The 22,217-nt window shown below is 40.1% G+C and overlaps 1 protein-coding gene across 1 annotated transcript; it reads right to left on the reverse strand.

The window, feature by feature from the left end:
- Window positions 1-1,875: 1,875 nt before the first annotated feature.
- Window positions 1,876-21,485, reverse strand: LOC125371626. The gene is made up of 17 exons (XM_048389460.1): window positions 21,357-21,485; window positions 20,260-20,594; window positions 19,438-19,589; window positions 18,436-18,688; window positions 16,141-16,246; window positions 14,960-15,056; window positions 14,277-14,372; window positions 13,720-13,770; window positions 12,093-12,177; window positions 11,332-11,391; window positions 10,848-11,024; window positions 9,673-9,811; window positions 9,375-9,486; window positions 7,393-7,465; window positions 5,211-5,357; window positions 3,290-3,429; window positions 1,876-2,239 (listed from the first exon to the last, which is right to left on the reverse strand). Exons 1-17 carry the CDS (start codon window positions 21,433-21,435, stop codon window positions 2,008-2,010), a joined length of 2,334 nt encoding a protein of 777 aa, XP_048245417.1. The 5' UTR covers window positions 21,436-21,485; the 3' UTR covers window positions 1,876-2,007.
- Between the last annotated feature and the right edge of the window lie 732 nt (window positions 21,486-22,217).

Here is a 22,217-nt window from a genome sequence, read left to right on the forward strand (position 1 = left end):
TTATGAGGGCCTCATTCACTTGCTGCCACTGACACTATTCACAACCTTAAGTGCCTTTTGAGTGAGTGAGTGAGTGAGTTGGGTTTAACGCCGCTTTTAACAGTATTCCAGTTATATCGCGGCGTGTCAGCTTAATGTGGGAGGAAAGCCCGAAGTGATGCAGGTCTCAGACGTTTACCACTTCGGTGAAACCCACGAGCACGGGTATGGTGCTGACAAACCTAGAAACATAATTGGGGCGAACTGGGATTCGAACCCACAATCATAGGTTTCTGGCGTGCCCAAGGGACGCAACTCTGCACAGCGAATCGCGGCGCCTAAGACGACTGGGCCACCCGTGCCCCCAAGTGCCTTTTGAAATGAGAGGTAAGTACTCCTTCCTAACAGCAACAGACTTTGATAGCATAGAGCCGCCCCCCTGAGATGTCATGCCGCAGTTCAGTGACTTGGTTGAAGGCGTCAGTCGTTGCTTATCTTAAGTCACGGAATTGTCTGGTCCACACTCGATAATGTAGAGGGCGCCGTCATATAACTGGTATATTCCTGAGTGCGGCGTTAAACATAGTCCTGCACCATGACCGTGGAATATATTCATTTTATGAAAAAATAATAATCTAGAAATGCATACAAAAGCAAATCTAGCCAGCTCAAGCTAGCTCTATTCCTCTGAAATCAGCATAGGGATTTTTTTATTTTTAGAGTCAAGAAGGATATTGTGTAATATAAGATTTCAGAGACTAAATGTTAGTCTACGTTAAACAGCAAACACCTTGTATTACAGACACTAGTAACGCCATTAACTCCTCCAAGGGCAATGACTTTTCACCCACGATTAGGAAGTCAAACTTTGCACATGTCGTGTTGCTGGACCTAGGGGAAACCTAAAGAATCATTCAGCTTGAAAAAAGGGCGGCCATTTTGGATTTTGCGCGTGGTCAACGCATTTTCTTGAACACGTAATCCAAGGAAACTCTCGATGCAAAGAAATCTTCACGGGCCTGAATCACAATCAAATGGAAACCAGGTGTTCGCTAAATGGTGAGCGAATCCTGCCCACCTATGGCACCAGCCACAAACACATGCAAAGGCAAATCAATTGTTCACCCGGAAATACACGGAAACATATGGTACTATTCAAAATAGGAAATTGCATGAGATATTATTTTCCTTACTGATGAGTCAAATTTGGAAATGGCCTCCACATGTCTACCATAAAACTATTTAAAGCTTTACTGAGGCCCTGAATGTTGTAACCTTGATCAAACAACTTCTGAGCAAGAGTCTTATGATGTTCTTTAAAATCTTGGTAGAATGAGCACGCAAACACACACACACACACACACACACACACACACACACACACACACACACACACACACACACACACACACACACACACACACACACACATCCGCTCACCTTTAAGCGAACACCATCAGAAGTTGATAGTGATTCCTAAATAATTTTACGGAATCGTATAATGGAGTCATGGAGATATCTTCTGATATGGAAAGGGTTACATCGCTTGTGATAACACACAATGGCGATACATGTGTTCTTCAGTAAAGAGTGACTGTGAAAGGTAACCAATACGATTCCGACAATATCGTAAGCATGTGGATATGGGTGTCTTCCCAACGTGTCCCTTTGTGCGTACATTAAATCATTAAATGATGGTCAGAAAGTGATGCACGAGTGAACATGACTGTTACCTGTTTCACCTGTTACATCATATAAACTCGTCCATACTGAGGCAACGAAACAATGTTGGTACAATGGGAAACTCTTGTGAAAAGAAATAAAAACCATAACACATAAGTCACGGATATATGATATTTATGATATAACACGAAGAAATATATAACAATAGTAGGGGAAATACTTTTACATTTAATCAATTTACCATAGGCAAATCATAGAAATTCATTGCAATCACCAACAGCATGTAGTATGTTTTGACCAGTAGTGTATACAAGCACACGTATTCCATCTTTTATGCTATGCGCATTATAGTCCACGACATGCACCAGCTGTGAAGCTTAGGATTGCTTGACCGCCTGGTCCGAGAGTACAGGTCAAAGGTGAGGAGACACCGTCCACATTGAACCAGAACTTGACAGTTTCGCGGGAAGCTCCAGTGAGACTGATGGTGATGTCGTCTGCAACGTTAATGTCCGTCACTCTCTGCGGCGACATCGGCACCCATTTGTCCAACTCACCCTGGATCAGCACTTGTTTGCTGTAGGGAGAGAAAGTCATATCAACAGAAATAAAGAGAATTTCGGAACTGTTTGAGAGACAACCATTGTTTAACGTCAGGAATATTCCTCCGATGATATCAAGGAACTGTTTGAGTGATTCCTTTAGTTCAACGTCAGGAATATTCCTCCGATGATATCAAGGAACTGTTTGAGTGATTCCTGTAGTTTAACGTCAGGAATATTCCGGCCATGATATCACGGAACTGTTTGAGAGACAACCATTGTTTAACGCCAGGAATATTCCGACCATGATATCAAGGAGCCGTTTGAGTGATTCCTGTAGTTTAACGTCAGGAATATTCCGGCTATGATATCACAGAACTGTTTGAGTGATTCCTGTAGTTTAACGTCGGCAGTATTCCGGCTATGATATCAACGGAACTGTTTAAGAGACAACCATTGTTTAACGTCAGGAATATTCCTCCGATGATATCAAGGAACTGTTTGAGTGATTCCTGTAGTTCAACGTCAGGAATATTCCGGCCATGATATCACGGAACTGTTTGAGAGACAACCATTGTTTAACGCAAGGAATATTCCGACCATGATATCAAGGAGCTGTTTGAGTGATTTCTGTAGTTTAACGTCAGGAATATTCCGGCTATGATATCACAGAACTGTTTGAGTGATTCCTGTAGTTTAACGTCGGCAGTATTCCGGCTATGATATCAACGGAACTGTTTAAGAGACAACCATTGTTTAACGTCAGGAATATTCCGGCTATGATATCAAGGAGCTGTTTGAGTGATTCCTGTAGTTTAACGTCAGGAATATTCCGGCTATGATATCACAGAACTGTTTGAGTGATTCCTGTAGTTTAACGTCAGGAATATTCCGGCTATGATATCACAGAACTGTTTGAGTGATTCCTGTAGTTTAACGTCAGCAATACTCTGACTATGATATCACGCAAATGTTTGTGTGAACAATGTTGCTTAACGTCATCAATATGCCTCTCGGGCTTCATGAAGCTATTGGGATGTGTAATGTTGTTTAACGCGAGCAATATCCTGTCGTTACACACGTACCCATTTATCTTCAGTACCGGGGATACATAGAAGAGATGAAAGTCCTTACAGGTGCAGCCACTCATAGTCAGGGGCTGGGGATCAGTCAGAGGTTGGATCTTGCTGGGGTCATTAGCCGGGAATACCATCGAAAGGGGAAACTGCAAGTATGACAGTGACAGTGTTCAATCGTAAAGGGGCACTACAATCCTTGCAAGGTTATTTCAGTCGCGCAACACCACTTTTGTTGTCTGCTAGCTCACATCTGATTATGTTTAACAATCTGACAGTGAATGATCAGCCTTTTAACACGGAGACAGTGTCTCAGTTGCACACAAGGCACTATCGGCAACGTCCAGACTGAAAAGCGCAACGGACCGTACCGTATGGTCCATCTTCAAATACTATCATTTGGATTCAACAGGTACACGTAATAATATCCGAAGTTGACTTCACTTCACTTTATTCAGTACTTGAAGGCCACGGGCATTTTTGTACAGACTAAATACAATTTAGTTGCAATCAGTATGAGATATAATACATCTCTTTGGGTTTTTTAACAAAAGCAGTTTTAACATAATTGCATATTATTAATGTTGGATTATTTGTGTTCTTTCAGCATTGGCATAAAACAAGTACTTGCTGTATTCATATTGATAATAGGGTCATGCGATGACAACTTCAGAATATTTGGAAAGATGTAAAAATGAGATTCTATGTAACTTTGCCTCAGATGGCTCTAAGTTGGACAAATTAACAAAAAGTGATATTCATTTTCGATATGGTTTAAGTTACAAAAAAATTTACATTTCCTCAATTCACGAGGAATATTTATAATGTCGTCCACGTTCAATTAGTAAGTTGTGAGAACTAAGCCTTAAACGAGTCAATGTTGTTCCGAACTTATTTACAGTAATAATACTCAAACAGTTCAGGCATAAAATGGATGTTTTAAACTGTATATGATAAGCCATTTTGGGGCTTTCAGATTAATCACTTTGCCAAACCTGAAACAAGTTGTCTCTTAACCGTTGACGTAACACATTACAAAATACGGTTTTATTACCACATGCTTGAAAGAACCAGACATCACCAAATCCTAATCTAAAAATAACAGTTTTAAGTTTCGTTACCCAATTTACGTGGCCTTGTTCATCTTACAAGCGCAACATATTATAACATTTTGGGGGTAAACGGGATTCCTGCATATTGAAAAGAGACAGCCAATAATATTTGACACATTTCAAAACTGCAAGCGACTGAATAGAGTATCTATCACACTCGCCTAACACCCCATTATTTGAAGTTGATAACTTTACATTTAAAAGACGCTTACAGGCATACAAGTGAACTTTTTCTAGGGGTTCTATGTCACTGAACCCCCAAATTTCGGCCCCGTATAAAAGTATAGGTGTTATCTTTGCATCAAATAATTTGAAGTAAAAGTGAGGCGAGTATGGTTTCAAGGAATGTATACCACTTAAAAGGTCCATGAACAACTTCTTGCCTGAATGGCAATTTTACTTAAAGCTTTCGACCACAGTAATCTATTGTTTAAATACAAGCCAAGATAACGGTATCCAGTGACTACTTCAACCGCATTTCCATCATAATACCATTCTTCATAACGTGATAAACCTCCCCCATTTTAAAAAGACAGCTATTTTTTGATAGATTCACTGACATTTCCCATTTACAACAGTAATTTTGCAAGATATTTAAGTTGACATACTGTATATATTAAGAATAACTGTAGTTCAAGCTGTATTTTGACCAGGTAAAATCAAGTCACAATGACTCCCCAACCTCCATTTCAGTGCGCTCTGAAGATAATCAAGGGATACTGAGCTGAAATCTGAGAAAAACAGTATCCGTATGAGATACTTTTCTTCAATCCAGAACAAAAGGCAGAAATGCTGATAATGTTTCTTTGAAGCCTTACCCCTTGGAATCCAGCCATGCATGGCGTCATGGTGTAGCTTCCCTGTAGCTCAGCGGCAAGGATGATGCCGTACTTGTTCTTGCCCCCAAAATCTGAATACGTGGACCACACCTCCCCGTCTGGACCCTCAAAGTCTGGCCAAGCCCACTGGGAAAACAAGCTTTGCGCATGAGACAATATAAAGTGCATTTCTTACCATTTCCTAAAGTTAAAGTATATACTTTAGTAAAACGAATTTCTCTGGATATTACCGATCCGAGGTAAATTGGGTTTCCAGCTATATCATGAACTAGAGTAAATCCATCCTTAAACATGTACAAAACATTCAATTGGGGTTAACCTACTCTAAATGCAACAAATGTACGTAACCAAACGTATTCGAGCAATTAACTGTATTAATAATGATGCTTGACGATCAAAGTCCTGCAAAAGCTTACAACATGTTACTTTGCTTGGACAATAGTGGCTGTCAGACCTGGACCACCCATGCATATGTTTGATGGTGGATATAAATGAAACAAACAAGAAAAGCTATTCGATGCTGATACAGGTTTGCAGTGTTTCGACTGTTTTCAGCCTTGTAACTTTGGACTAATACAAGTTTCAAGCGTATTCATTCTTTTGCCTGGCAGTTTATTTTTCAAACTTGGGAAGCTACACAAAACACCACATAAATGTAAATTTTTAGAGAGAAAATAAACTTTTGTAGGAGCCAGGGACATAAACTGAAGAGCATATCCTTGACATCTTTGAAAAGCAATATATGTGCTTTTTTGCACAAATTTACAACACTTCATATGGTTGGCGTCATTTGGTTGCAAATTCAATTCTTAACCCAGTTTTCATTGAACCAATTTATATGTACATATTACCTAGCCACAGATTTCTTTGTACAAAATGTGGTAGGAATGAGTGATGGTTAAATAGATATAATCATAATCAACAGTTCTTCAATTTTCAATTTCATACAAAGCACCTCGGTATATTTTATGTAGCCCTTCAGTTTATTTAACAGTTATGAATGAAAAGGAGTTTCGCAATATACTAATACAGTTCACTGTCGGTCTTCTTAGATTAATGTTAAAATGAAAATAGATGGTTCGCAAGTGCTTTTTTTCTTAAGAATATGTACAATTCGTAAATATGAAAAAGAGGATCAATATCATTTTGTGATTCTTAGTCCTGCGTAAAACGAAATAAGGATACGGTATATTCCAAGTATGTCAAAAGTTAAACAGATTATTATCTGTAAATAGTGATTTAATAACAAGGTTATCTAGGTAGTTATATAATGTGTATAACACACGGTGTCAGTTTGTAAAAATGTCAGCTGATTGTACATGCTGACATTACCCAAATGTACACTTGTATATGGGCGGGAGGCCTTCATACAATAAATATTCCTTGACTTTTTTACTTTGAGTCATGCCCTTTTTATCATCCAAAACTGGCTCCCACAGGAGATATCGCTTGGATGAGTTCAAGCGATATCTACACTGTAGATATCGCTGCAATGAAATTACATCACAATGCTTTGCAGACCATTGTGATGTCACTGGTTACCATGACGTCACAATCAAATGACATCACTAATGGCTCTGCTACTGAAGCTGTTTGCAGTACTTTTTACACTGAAGACACTGCTAATTACTGTCTACAAATTAAAAAAGTTGAAAGAATGATGTTGGATGATAAATAAAATCTCACCCTCGTGTCTTTTGATATCAAATATATCAACACTCGTTGATAAAAGTGGCAAAAATCCTCGGCAAGCCTCGGAATTTTTCCCTTTTTATCAACTCGTGTTGATATATTTGATATCAAAAGACACTCGGGTGAGATTCTCTATGTATGTGTAGACGCTCTAATAGAAACGGCCGGCAAAGTGAGGTTTCCGGTCTAAAGTGAGTGAGTGAGTGAGTTAATGCTTTACGTCACATCGGCAATATTTCAGCCATATCGTGACGAGAAGTTATACATGAAATATACATATATTTAAACTTTATAAAAATCTGTCAACAAAGGACAGTATGATAACTTGAATATCACAGATAAGATTTAAAACTAGTTGTGGAACATTTAAAAGCATTACGTATTAAGGAACAACACAATATAAAAATGGGCTAGAGATCGTCAGTATCCGGTCTAAAGGGGTTTCAGTGTATATAGTATAAGGAGGTACCTTGCGTATCATGTTATCGATGGCCGTCACAGGTCGTGATGGTTTTAAGATGAGGCCGTCAGCATTAACACATCTGTTGACAAAAGTTTGAAAAGAAGCAATGCATATGCGGACTGATAACTTTGATGATATTTGTTTAGTTCATCTTGACAAAACATTTTGTCTCATCAAAAGGTTTGTTTTCATTGGAGCCGGAAACACATTTCGTGATAACTGTCAACAATATGCATGATTATTAACAACATATTCATGATTATTATCTACATACACAACGATGATTGTGAACATATTTTATATGTGTTGTCACGCTATTGTTAATATACCTCACGTTGACTGTCAACATGGTATATTTATTGTCAGCAAACTTAATGCTTAAAGAACAACAATTCACGAGGATTTTCAAAAAACTCAATATACTTCACGATCATTGTCAACATAATTCATAAAGGTTTTCAACATACTTATTGCTTATAATCCACATACTCAATGATTATATTGTCAACATATGTAATGGTTATTGCCAAAATACTTCACGAGAATTCTTAACATATTTAATGCTTATGATCAAAATAATTCGGAATGATTTAAACATTTTTGACAAAATATTTCACAATGATTTTAAAACTCATACTACACGGGGATTGCCAACCTTCTTTAATACTTATTATCCACATACGTCACTACATAATTAATTCTACTGTCGACATACTACATACCTATTATTAACGTACTTTATACTAAGTGTTAAAATACTTAGTGATGATTGTCAACATACTTAATGGTAATTGTTACATCCTTCACGGTGATTCTTAACACATTTGATGAATATTGTCAACATACTGCATAATAACTGCCAACCTTAATGATATTTCTCAAACTTCTTCAAGAGAATTGTAGGGGCAGTCGGGTAGCCTAGTGTTTAAAGCGTTAACTCGTCACGCCGAAGACCCGGGTTCGATTCCCGACATGGGTACAATGTGTGAAGCCCATTTCTGGTGTCCCCCGCCGTGATATTGCTGGAATATTGCTAAAAGCGGCGTAAAACCATACTCACTCACTCACTCAAGAAGACTGTCAACCTACTTAATCCTTGTTTCGACATGCGGCATACTCATTGTCAACTTTCTTTTATGGTGATTGTTACAATACTTCACGATAATTGTCAATATACATCATAGGTAATGGTGCTAATTGTTACATCTTTCACGTTGATTCTTTACTTACTTACTGAATATTTTCAACGTACTGCAATATAATTGCCAACCTTAATGCTATTTCTCAAACTACTTCAAGAGGATTGTCAACATACTTAATGCTTGTTTCGATATACGGCATATTAAGGGTCAACATACATCACGGTAATTATTAACATACATCATTAGTACTGGCAACATATTTAATGCTTATTGTCAAAATACTTCACGAGGATTCTCAACATATTTAATGTTGATGATCAACATACTTACTGCTTATTGTCAACAAATTTAATGTTTGCTGTCAACAAACCTCGTGATGATTGTCAACACACTTCACGATGATTGTCAACATACAGCATAAGTATTGCCAACCTTAATGATATTTTGCCAAAACTATTTTACAATGATTGTACCGTCAACAAAATAAATGTCAGCTACTTCAACCAAAAGACGTTAAAATATGGTACTTGTTGTTACCCTGTCTTGCGCTCGGCATAAAGGGGTTAAAACAAGGACTGGTCGGCTCGGAGTCAGTATACTGTGTCTGAGTGGGGTATTCATGTTAAACTGCGGCATGGTATCTCAGTGAGCTATCACTATAAATCGGCATCAGTCCGTGCTAGTACAAGCAGACACACACACACACGTGCATGCACGTCGCTATATAAGTGCAATAATCTTGGACGCGACGTTAAACCCCATGTCACCTCACCTCAGCTACTTCACGAGATTGTCAACCTATTTCGTGATGATTGTCAACCTACTTCGTGATGATTGTCAACCTACTTCATGACGAGCGTCTTGTTCGTGCCCCCAACCATGTCACTGATTCCTACTGGACCCGTACTCAGGGTTGCCACCAGAGCGTTCAGGGACGTGCACGGCTCCGTTCTATTGCCTAAAAGACGTCAACCAAAGACGTCAAACAAATCTTTATTAATCAAGCACAGAATACATTATGTGTTTAACATAAAACAACCACTTTGAAAATTACAAAACCATGACACCAATCCCATAACAGTTGCATGGTGAAGATGAAGTTTTGCAAACCATTGCTGTATATCGACCCTGTTTCTCTACATACCGTATTTACTTCCGGGTTGAACGCCGGTTGTCCAGAAGTTGTCCTTGGAAGGTGCAATACCGAGGGCATAGGCAAATATTGACGAGATCCCCAGTTTCCAGTTGGCGGTGCCCGGTGTATAGTCGCCACTAACGCGGGCCTGGAACAAACATTACCCATAAATAATTGGCTGAAATTGGCGAGGGGTCGTTATATCACTTAAACTTAAATACTTCACATCCCTCATAGTAAGGATATATTGTTTGGTTGCTTAGGCCACATGAAAACATTCTTGTTTCTAACCACTTTTCAGAAATAAGTAACGGTAGATTGATCTTTTTTCATTTTTTATTCAACCCGAATTCACAAATGGACAAATAGAAAACATGATATAGAAGAGAAAGTAGGATTATGTGGCCTAATCGAAAAATAAGTTAAATCACGAACGCCACTACTGGTCGTCATGACGGGTTACATAAAAAGTGCAACTTCGGAATAGAACCTTGACCGAATAGTGCATGTAGAAATGCATCGATGCTTTGGTGATTAGAAATATGGCAAATTACACTTTTGAGTTCATGTTAGGCCGACCCGTGAAGATCCGGGGTAGAACAGGTCTTCAGCAACCCATACTTGTGGTAAAAGGCGACTTTGCTTGTCGTGAGAGGCGACTAACGGGATCGCCAAGTCAGGCTCGCTGACTTGGTAGATGCATGTCATCGTGTCCCAATTGCGTGGATCGATGCTCATGATGTCAATCACTGGATTGTCTGGTCCAGACTCGATTATTTACATACCGCCGACATATAGCTTGAATATTGCTGAGTGCGACGTTTAACAACAAACAAACAAAACCATGTTAGACCAACTCAAATGTTTAATTATTTGTTGATTTTATCATTGTTTTCAAAGTAAGGAGCTGGTGGGCGAATGTTTTTTAATTCAGAAGACAACAAATTCCGCGTGAACAGACAGGGATCAAACTTAATTATGGATTTTCTATGCATAATCTTCCAAATGTGATAAAGCGATTTACTTCTGTTAATGTCGGTTTAGAGGTAAAAGCCTTCATGTGTCCGCCGAAGGCCCAGTTCTGCACATGGGTACAATGTGTGAAGCCAATTTTATGTTTCTCCCGCCGTGAAACAGGTGGCAATATTGCTAAAGCGGTGTAAAACCATATTCTCTGGCTGTACCTGTGTGACGACTGGTATCTCCAGCGACTGCATCGCGTGACGAGGCAGCGCCATACAGTACTGGACCGTCAGGCCGTTCTTTGCGGCGCCATTCCCCATCTGATGCAGCCATTGTCGGGCCAGGTCGATATCGCTCCACAGTTTACGAACATGTTCAAATTCAATATCGAGGAAATCCTAGAAAACAATTAAACATATATTTTACATGGTGTTACTTTACATGGTTAGTTAAATACATTTGACAAACAAACAGAACCGTATTTAGGCCATTGTTTACATGGCAAGCCGTGTTTGGGCGCCCCTCGCCCATTAAAAGTGAACTTTCTGACATTTTGTGGTATTTTAATTCATACATTCCAGTTTGTTGTTCCATAATTTGAGAGCTGAGTTAACTTGAGTTAATATTATAAGTTCTCGTGACACTAATTCTGTTGGCTTATTTGCCGTGAAGAGTATACACATTAATGTAAAAGAGAGGTCTTGCCTGTTCATAGACTAACAAACCCCATTTCCTTGAATCCGCGAGCAAATCAGTCCAAAATCTCTGAAATGTAATGGAAAACAGTAATGTATGTATTGAGAATAAATAATAAGGCATTTTACGAAATATTAGCTTAAATCAAAGAACACACACATGTAGGTAGTCGAAAATCGGCCGAAAAATAATTCATTTGTTTTCAATCATATTATTGTAGCACTGTCTTGTAAACCAACTAACTCGTTATATAAACGTGTTCTGAATTCATAGCCATAGAAGTTATGAGTGATATATTTTCTCCAATTATAATTATTGCAATTATACCAAACAAGAGTCACAATCGCATTAATACAAATAAGCCAAGATTCGCAGATCTGATGGGGATTGAAGGTAGATAATAAGTAACCAGTAATAATGATCTTGTGTCGAGTTATCCGAAGTTCGACACAAGCGAAGTGCCATTATTGTATCCGATAAATATTATGTCGGGACCATTTCACTGTAAATCTGCATGGACATGACAACAATAATGCATATCATAGGCGATTCCGGTTTGGAATGGAATTGGTCCCCAGCAATCTATGTCTGTTGTGAGGGGCGATCGGGTGGCTCGGTTCCTTTGTTAATGGCGTCAGCTTATCTTCCGTCACTGGTTGGTCTGGTCCAGATTCGATTGTTTACAGGCTGCCGTCATATAGCCGGTATATTGCTAAACGCGGAGTTAAACGGCAAACACTCATTATTAAAGACACCAGTAGAGCCAGTACCTCTTCCAAGGGCAATGACTTTTCACCATCTATCAGGAAGTCGTACTTCCCTCCATTAGCCTTTGCATATGTTGTGTTGCTGGACCTAGGGGAAATGCAAGGAATCCTTAAGTTACATGCGAGATGAAATGGGATTTACCGTCGCATCCACGTCTTTTATATAGTGACCTGCATGCACATGCGGATGTGTGGCTGCTTGTACCTCGCCGGACTTATGCCGGTTTTATGGAGCTAGCCCACTGAGATACCATGCCGCAGTTTAACATGGATGCCCCACTGAGACAGTATGCTGACTCTGAGCCAATTCACGATTGTGTTATTCCCTTAATGCTGTGCGCCAGGCAGGGTAGCAACAAGTACCATCATTTAACGTCTTTGGTCTGATCCGGCAAGGAAATGAACCACCAACCTCCCGAGCTCCGGACAGACGGTCTATCTTACCACACCACGTCTTCAAGAACACGTTTGCATGTGTAAACACAAGCAAGCGAATGTAACAAGAGAACTCTCTTTTTAAAAAAGTTAAATCCCAAAAGCATTTTCAACATTATTAAACCTCGTTGGGAAGAATAAGTCACCAGTACCCCTAGATTGTAAGAGCCGAGGATGACAAGACTGATGTGTGTCATTGTGCCCCGATTGAGCGGATCGTTGGTCACGTTACAAACCAGCGGTTCCAAAGTCCACACTCGATTATTGTCCATGATATGTTTAGCTGGCTTTTAAATCGTGCTTGTTATCCGAGATCCAGATCGACGACATGGCCGCAAGATCTGGGTCAAGGTTGAGGGACTATACTTTCCAATATTTGGAAATTAGCAAGTGATAATATATTTATACATTACTTCAAAGGTTGTTGGTTGGTTGGTTGGTTGTTTAACGCCGAACTCAGCTATATTCCAGCTATATGACAGCGGTCTGTAAATAATCGAGTCTGGACCAGACAATCCAGTGATTGATATCATAAACATCGATCCACGAAATTTGGATCGATGACCGTGCATCAACCAAGTCAGCGAGCCTGACCACCCGATCCCGTTAGTCGCCTTTTACGACAAGCATAATCGCCTTTTACGGCAAGCATGGGTTGCTGAAGACCTATTCTACCCCGGATCTTCACGGGTCTACTTCAAAGGACTTTCTAATAGTCTCTATATGCATTAGAGGGCATGGGTGACCCTGTTATCTGTGGCGCCGCAATTCGCTGTGCAGAGTTGCGTCCCTTGAAACCTATTATCGTAGGTTCGAATCCTAGATCGCCGATGAAGTTTCTTGTCAGCACCGTAACCGTGATAATGCTGTTCAAAGCGGCATGAAACTCAACTCAACCCTGTGATGTAACAGTACTGTATACATGATACTGGGTGCCGTTTCACGAAAGCCTCTTAGCGCTACGGCCTCCTAACCGCCATATCAGACGCTGACCTAGGATGTCGTAAGCTAGTTACAAGTGCCCGTAACCTATCGTAGGTGAGGAGGTTGTTTAAGGTGGGGTGTAAAGTTAGGAGGTCTTTGTGAAACGGCACAAATATTTAAGAGGTGCTTTATGGCGTGGTTTAGGAGGTCGTAGCGCTAAGAGGCTTTCGTGAAACGGTACCCTGTTCTGTAAAACATAATCCCAGCTTACCAGAACATGCTGTGGGCAATGACAGGAAGCTCCGTCTTGTTGTACAGCCACCTCGTGTCACGTGAGGAAGGGGTATAAGATTAGTAACATTGTTATACAAAGTTCTAACATCAACCATTATGTATATGCTAACAAAGGCCCTAAATGGGTTTATAATTAATAAATAATAGAATCTACGTATCACGTTATGTAATATGTATTATGAGCACCTAGGTCACACTTGGAAGGGGTATTAGACTAATAACATTGATATACAAAGTTCAACCACTGTGTATCTGCTGACAAAGGCACTTAATGGGTTGATTATGAATAAGGATAATAATAATAATAGAATCTACGTATCACGTTATGTTATGTATCATGAACACCTTGTGTCACAAGAGAAAGGGGTATTATATTAATAACATTTAACTTGATTAATTTAATATTCCTAACATCAACCATTACGCAGATGTTGACAAAGGCACTTAATGGGTGGATAATGAATAATGACAAAAATAATAATAGAATCTACGTATTACTTAATGTTAGGTATTATGAACAACTGAACATCTTACTGCATTCCATTGGGAAAGACGCTTGGTTGAGCTGCCCATGTGATAACACCATGGTTACTGTCGTCATAGTACCACCACTCGTCGTACTGGAAGTACCTACCAAATAGAAATAGTCAATGCAAGAGAACAACCAGGCTAGATTATCCACCGAAACAGGTTACATTTGGCGTAATCCAGCACAACACAACACCATGGTTACTGTCGTGATAGTACCACCACTCGTCGTACTGGAAGTACCTACCAAATAGAAATAGTCCATGCAAGAGAACAACCAGGCTAGATTATCCACCGAAACAGGTTCCATTTGGCGTAATCCAGCACAACACAACAACATGGTTACTGTCCCAGTAGTACTACCACTCGTCGTACTGAATGTACCTAGTAACACCAAAACATAGTGATTGACGAAATTTGAAGTCTTACAAATATTGTTACATGAATTTCATAACATTCTCGGACAATATTTAACATTAACATATTTTTCGCCAACCGACATCATTATTATAATGATCATGTAATAAAGAATTTGATGGATTTGATTTGACAAAACTACGCCTCAGGTTTGTATCTTTGCCATTTAGATAACCAGGCTGTTCAGTTGCATGCAGAAAGAAAACGCAATGGACAATTCATACATTGGAGTTGACAAAATGTCAATGACCATCATGAATGAGAGTACAAACCTGACGGGTACCCCGAGCTGTTTAATGTAGCTCGTGACATCCAGCACTGTATCCTGGTAGTTCTTCCCCTCCTCCGGGTGGTTGTAATAATATGCACCTGCACAAAAAACGTATTTCTCGTGTTAATTCAAGGTGATGTAGAATAAGGTCACTGTTGGGCTTTTTTTCAGTTGTGGTTGACATTATAATGATGGCATAAAGCTATATATAAATATATAAAATATACTACAAGTAGATAACTTTTAAGAAGTATCCCACCTCATTTGAGGTCCTCTGACGTCATCAAGGTCATGTGACTGTCAGTGCCTCATTAATATGCAGAATAACTCATTAATATGCAAGTGTATGCATGACGTCACAGGTCAATTAAGTTAATAAAGGGTCAACTGACCAGATGCAATCATGCAATTAATTACTTGACCATTCGTTAACCGTAGAGCACGGGATAGTAATGCATATCCCTATATGGAAACGTTACTACGACCAGGGTTGGGTTGGTTCTTGACTCACGCGTAATGGAATGTCATTGTGAGTACATTTTGGCGCGAGAACATTTGGTGAACATTTGAACCTTTTGCATTGAAGACATTTCTCTGTGCGCATTCGGTGGCGGGCTATGTGTGGTAGGATTAAGAAAAGCCCAGGAACAGGTTAATGTAGAAAGATCTCCCAATATTCAATTAGGTTAATAAAGGGTCAACTGACCGTATGCAATCATGCAATTAATTAATTGACCATACGTTAAACGTAGAACAACACGTGTCTAAAAACAAGATGGCGGACGTTGCCATGAAGGCTCACGGGCGTCATGTGTCCTCGGTCTGAATCTCGCGCCTGAACTACAAGTCAGTTCTATGGGACCCCATTCCACATCTTAGGCTAAGTTGATCCGTAAGTGCAATAACTCATTAATAGTCAAATATATGCATGAAGTCACAGGTCAGGAAGGGTAATGAGAGGTCTGTTGTTCCATTGCACGAATGAAATGTGTTAATGAGTCATTAATTAAGTGAGAACAAAGCGTAGTAATGAGTGTCCCTACATGGAAGTGGCTACTACGAGGTTCAAATGTCCACGAGAAAGCATAATCGCACATTGTAAGTTGGCCAGAGACATGTGTGTTTGTAATAATTCAAGATGAAAATTCAAATTAAAATCTTGAAATCTCTATATATACTCACCATTGTCGGTCCAGTACCCCAAGTAGTTGACAATGAAGTCAGACTTGACATACTCGTCCGTCCGACCGTACCATTTTTGTAAAATTTGTCCCCAGCTCACGAAAGCCTGCAAGTAGATCATCATAAATCATATGATATAAAAGGAAAAACGCTCTTAAACGAACAATCATATTTTGCAAGTAAAAACGTAGTATTTGAACGCATTAATACTAGTAATAATGCGAAGGAAAGTCGATTTCATAAGATCATAGACATGGGAATGAGTCTACTTTGGAATGGGTCATGTATTATAGGACGTGGTTTTTGATGCACTCATGGACTGAAAATAATCACTCTCCTCTAATGGATGACCCTCCTATTTCCTTGTACATTGTTAACATGACCCTCCCTGAAAAGACAAACTTCATATTTTATTCTAAAATGCCATATTTAAATTCGAGGACCCTCCCCAAATTTGTGGTTTATTTTTTATGACTCTCATCTAAGGCTATCATATTTTTGGTGACCCACTCTGATTTCCTCTAACACCTAACCGTGCATTAACTAACTGAATTGTTAGTTACACCTACTTTGCAGTTAAGGAACTTATTTTTTTCACTTTAATTTACCTTATGGTAGAACAATTATACGAAAACCGTGTGTCCCCAGCGGGGGAAATGGAAGAATCATGTGGAATTCAGATGACATATTTACGAACATCAAGACGAATAGTTCATTCGTTTATGAACGGGTATATTTAGGAGTTGGTCGTTTATTGTGATTTGATACCTCTGATTGACCAATCAAAATCGAGTATTTTCCAAATTCATGATACATTGCGTGTTATTCGGTCCTCGTACATGTAATTGGTAGCTTTTCGTTAAATGTTTAAGGTGCTGAGGTTCTTTGAAAGTTGGTAATGGTTTGAATAGGTTAGAACTTTTGGACTGTAACCATTTCAACGATTAGGCACCAGGTCCTCATGCACTGACCAAATACAGATTATACTATTTTTGATCTATTTTAGTCAAACTACGAATTTGAACAATTTGGGCATACAAACGCTCATGTCTCTTTTTTATTTTATTTTTTTGGGGGGGACTATCTTTGATAGTTGTTTAGCTGTCAGTGTAAACATGTAGTCGCACGTACCGAATGAAATTGTGCATACACTCTTCGAGGTACAAAATAGGGACATACAACTCCCACGTTCATACAGTTTGACCCTCACTCTGTGAAGGTTCCTACTCACGCAAAGTGATAATCACTTCATGTCAAGTGCCAAATAAGGGCAAGTTCACTTCCTTCCCTTGTACAATGAAACCTCTTTAACTCGAACTCCTATAACTCGATATGTCATTTTAGATGATTGGTTGGTTTGTTGTTTAACGCCGCACTCAGCAATATTCCAGCTTTATGACGGCAGTCTGGGAATAATCGAGTCTAGACCAGACATTCCAGTGATTAATATCATGAGCATCGATCCACACAATTGGCATCAATGACATGCATCAACCAAGTCAGCGAGCCTGACCACCCGATCCTGTTAGTCGCCTTTTACGTCAAGCATGGGTTGCTGAAGACCTATTCTACCCCGGAATCTTCACGGGTCTCATTTAAGATGATGTAACGTTGAACTCCCTACAACATTTTGTCAGGCGAGAGATATGGAGAGATACAAAAATCCCTATCAAAAGTGGAGTAGCATATTATAAAATAGGTAGGTTTCTCAGCATTAGATAACGGATACAGAAAGAATCGTTTGGGACGATCGAGTCGGAATTGACCATCGGGGATCTGGACAAGTTACTGTCATAATATATCAATTATGAAGTCATTCTTGGTTCAGATCGTTGAGACTGATTATAAAGGACAACTTGGAAGACATTGTTGAACTAAGATACCACGTCCGATCAGACGAGATTACTGACCTTGTGACGTAATGTATTCATGAGCACATTGTGAGAGATGAGGTTTCCTTTTTCGATGACAGAATTCGAGAATGACATAATATGATAAAGACGTTATCACTCCTGTGTTATGGGATGGTAAATATATATGGATATTAGATCTATGTATTTATTCCAAATAGAAGATACTTACGAGCCCTTAACTCACTCGCATGTCAGGTGGGGTAATCCTTGGAAAACTCAAAATGCCAAATAACTTTGAATCTGTTTCGTCGGATAATCTGGATGGTTATTGTTTAACGTTGACGTTTTATATTTTAACATTGTGAGTTCATTGGTTTACACAAGTTCCTACACACAAGTGACAGTCAGCTCTAAAATGCGTCACATTCAGAAGTACGGGTACCTTGTTAATGCCTTGGTTGCCACAGAAAAGAATAAAACTGTTTTCTACATCTACAGGGACATTCTCCACTCCCCCCATCGTCCCCCAGTAGACGTTGTCACCGCCGGTACTTGCGTCCTGGCGCCATATTGATGACGACATAAACTGACTTGCAGGGGAGACAATCAGCGTATTTGCTGTCTTCACTCGATCAAATAGTGCAAGAGGGCCGCCTCTGACTCCGTCCATGATATTAAATGATGACGGACCCCATCTGAAAGTAAAATATGTAAAAATGGAAATATAAGATAGTGTACCATGAATTTCAGACCATAATTGGAATAGCTGTTTTTGAGGGCCGTATCCCCGCGGATTTATAGATAATAACTTTTGCAATCCTTGTCGGTAGATATTTTGAAATTTATACAATTATAGGTTACAAAATTCAGAGTTGCTGTTACCATAATATTCAAAGTATGTGTTAATAAGAATTTATTTAGATAGTTTGGGTTGGTTGGTTGGTTTGTTGTTTAACGCCGCACTCAGCAATATTCCAGCTATATGACGGCGGTCTGTAAATAATTGAGTCTGGGCCAGACAATCCAGTGATTGACATCATGAGCATCGATCCACGCAATTGGGATGGATGACATGCATCAACCAAGTCAGTGAGCCTGACCACCCGATCCCGTTAGTCGCCTTTTACGACGAGCATAGTCGCCTTTTACGGCAAGCAGGGGTTGCTGAAGACCTATTCTACCCCGGATCTTCACGGGTCAGATAGTTTGGGGAACAGCAGGGATAATCATAAGATTATATAGAAATGTGGTAGGTTTTAGAGTTTACTCCAATGCAATGCAGTGGCTTTTCTAATGAATGGGCATTGTTCCACTTTCAGTGTTAACAATACATGGTGATTAACAACAAAAGTGACCTGCAAAACTATTTGGAACATTCTCACATGGGGACTTTCTTACCATATCTTGTCAGCAGTTAAAAAGTACAATATTATCCGATACTTACTGTCCAATATGTAGATGGGTTTGCCCAAACATATTTCCTGCATAATTTAGGTACCCCAAGGGAAGAGTAGACGCTTGAATTTCGAATCCGGGAAAACCAGATATAGTGTAGTTGCTGTTGGTGGCGGTGTTGTTGGCTCCGTTGGTGTAACGCTGTCGCGGTTGGTGAAAACATGAAGACAAATGGTAATTGTGTGAATGTTGTTTAACGCCGCTCACATTAATATTGCCGCTTCTTGGCGGGGGTCTGTAAATAACTGAGTCTGGACCAGAGTCTGGAGCCAGTGATTGACGTCTTGAGCATCGGTCTGCGCAATTGGGATACAATGACATGCATAAACCACGTCCGCGAGTCTGACCACCCAAACCGTTAGTCGCCTCTTACGACCACCATAGTCTGGGCACCTAGCCAAACTCGGATTTTCACAGAAACGTCTCCATTGAAATGCAGAAATATGCATGGTTGATGGTATGCTCAAATACGTTTGTTCCGATTTTAAAAATGCCAGCTATACTAGGAAAATTTAGGAGGGATCCCCAATGACGTCACCAGGCGGTTTACGTTTGCCATAAGAAGACGGGCAGTGTCTTGCATGAATGGTGATTCCTGTGCAAGACTGAAGCTACAAAGTTTGTTTTTGGCAGGAACAGCTTTATTATATCACATCCGATGTGAGCTGAAAATATTTTGTTTCTTATTTATAAAGATGAGTCAGTGTACTTCATGAAGTGACGAGGATTACTATTAGTTTCTTCAGCTATGTGTTTTTACCTGTTTGAAGCCGACATAGAGCTGGAATAAACAACAAACAAACAAACAAACCTGTTTGAAGAGCATGAACGGTATGGCGGGATTGTTGTAGGTGAAGATGCTTTTATCCGGTGTGTACTGTACAAAGCTGGCCTCGATCTGACTGGACCCTGCCTGGTACAGGAAGCTGTTGGACTGCCACTGCCCAATAAAGTCCACACCACTGGACAGAGTGTTCTTGACCAGCTTCAGTGACCCATCAGCTGTGGTGAAGACTTTACCGTCAGATCTGAAGAAGATGGGAGCGCTCTTCAGCCACACGTCTCCCTGGACAACGACGTTGTAGGTGCCGTCGCTGTTGACGTTCACGCCAAAATCCTGTATTCCCTCAGTGCATAGTGTCACTGCTGAAATGACAATCGTGCATATATTTTATGTATCTTCGACGACAGAAACTTTTCTTAAGGATGTACTTTTCCTTTTGTTACTTTCTTAAGGGGATCAACAACAACATACACATATTTTTCGGGTGATATTGAGGCCAAATATTTCTTTCCGGGTATTTCCAAAGCTTTGGGTCTTCATCAACCCATGCTTGTCGTAAGAGGCGACGGACGGGACCGGGTGGTCAGGCTCGCTGACTTGATTGATGCATGTCATCGTTATTGCGCTGATCGATGTCCAAGTTGTCAATCACTGGATTGTCTGGTCCAGACTCGATTATTTACAGACCGCCGCCAAATAGCTGGAATGCTGCGTTAAACAACAAAGATTATGAAACGGACACTAAAACCAACTGAGGAATCTGCGATTCATGCCACATCGTGATGGCAACAATAGTGCGTCTTTATTGAGATAAACACTGTATTAAGAGACAACTAAAACATAAAGAAGAAACAGGTCTCACTTTCGCAAGAACGTTCCTGAAATATAAGAGAGGAGATTAATCTAAATGACAGGACCGATGTGGTTGAGGGGACGTGATACGGAGGAATTCGAAGGGTGTCGTAATGCTCAGCTGGCCACCAATCTGTGATAGTTGCATCGAGGGATCAAGATTGCCTATACGTATTACTTCAAGTTATCATTTAAATTCCACAAATTGTCATGCGGAATAAGTCACAGAAATGATCTAATTGATAGTCAACCCAGAACAAGCAAGCACTTACTGACACAGAAGCACAAACACAGGACCCCACACACCCGGTCCTTGGTAAACATCTTGAAACGCCGTTGAATCACCAACATCCGCGATGCTCAATGGGCGCTGGATGTTATACACACCAGGCCGTGCACTATCTCTGTACCTCCCTGGGATGAATGACCTGATATTACTGTCCGAATATCTATGGACTATATGTCAAGGTTGTTGGCACGTGTGATCATTATCAGTTAACGTGTTAAATATCCCAAGCCATGTCTACACACGTCGCAAGTAACTTGTGTAAAACCAACGTGTCTAGGAGTAAGGTGTATTCTGTAAGCAATATCTCAACTGCAAACAGTCAATCCTGGTCCAGACAAACAAGTGGTCGATGGTATGAGCACACCATCGGGGACGAGAACTTTGATAAGGATAGGCGACAGGGGGGTGGGGGGCTACTGTGACCCGATATCTATAATAAGGCAAGAGTTAAGCAATGGTTCACAAGAGGTAGGTTACATTGTCTGTGGAGGTGAAATAGTAAGTGAATCTGAGTACATATTTTCTTCTGAGATTCATTCATACGAAACAGCGACAGCGCCTGGACGTGCCATCAGTCTTCACGTCGCCGACTACAACAGCATGATATCAGGGCCTATCGCCCATTTAGAGGCATGACATCGACGAGGCAACATCGACTTCGGGGTTAACATTCGGCTCGTCAAGTTCACCGTCGGCAACTGGCAACTGGCAATGTGAGGTCTTGTGTACTTGTCCAGCTGATCAGGGCCGACTTCAGGTCATGGTATCAACCGATGTGGCCCGTGAATCTGACGCCGTTTCCATCCTCCGCCCAACAGAGATCAGATTGTACAGCCATTGGTGG

Source organism: Haliotis rufescens, unplaced genomic scaffold, assembly GCF_023055435.1.
Source record: "Haliotis rufescens isolate VD_foot unplaced genomic scaffold, xgHalRufe1.0.p SCAF_8, whole genome shotgun sequence".
Lineage (NCBI taxonomy): Eukaryota > Metazoa > Mollusca > Gastropoda > Lepetellida > Haliotidae > Haliotis > Haliotis rufescens.

Bases quoted from the DNA above. Each gene is read 5' to 3' on its own strand.
- LOC125371626 (XM_048389460.1), bottom strand. From the start codon at position 21,435: ATGTTGGTGATTCAACGGCGTTTCAAGATGTTTACCAAGGACCGGGTG. The intron at 16,247-18,435 runs GTACCCGTACTT...ATCTACTTGCAG, and splicing joins GCAACCAAGGCATTAACAAG to GCTTTCGTGAGCTGGGGACA. The intron at 11,025-11,331 runs GCAAGACCTCTC...ATTGTTTTCTAG, and splicing joins GTTTGTTAGTCTATGAACAG to GATTTCCTCGATATTGAATT.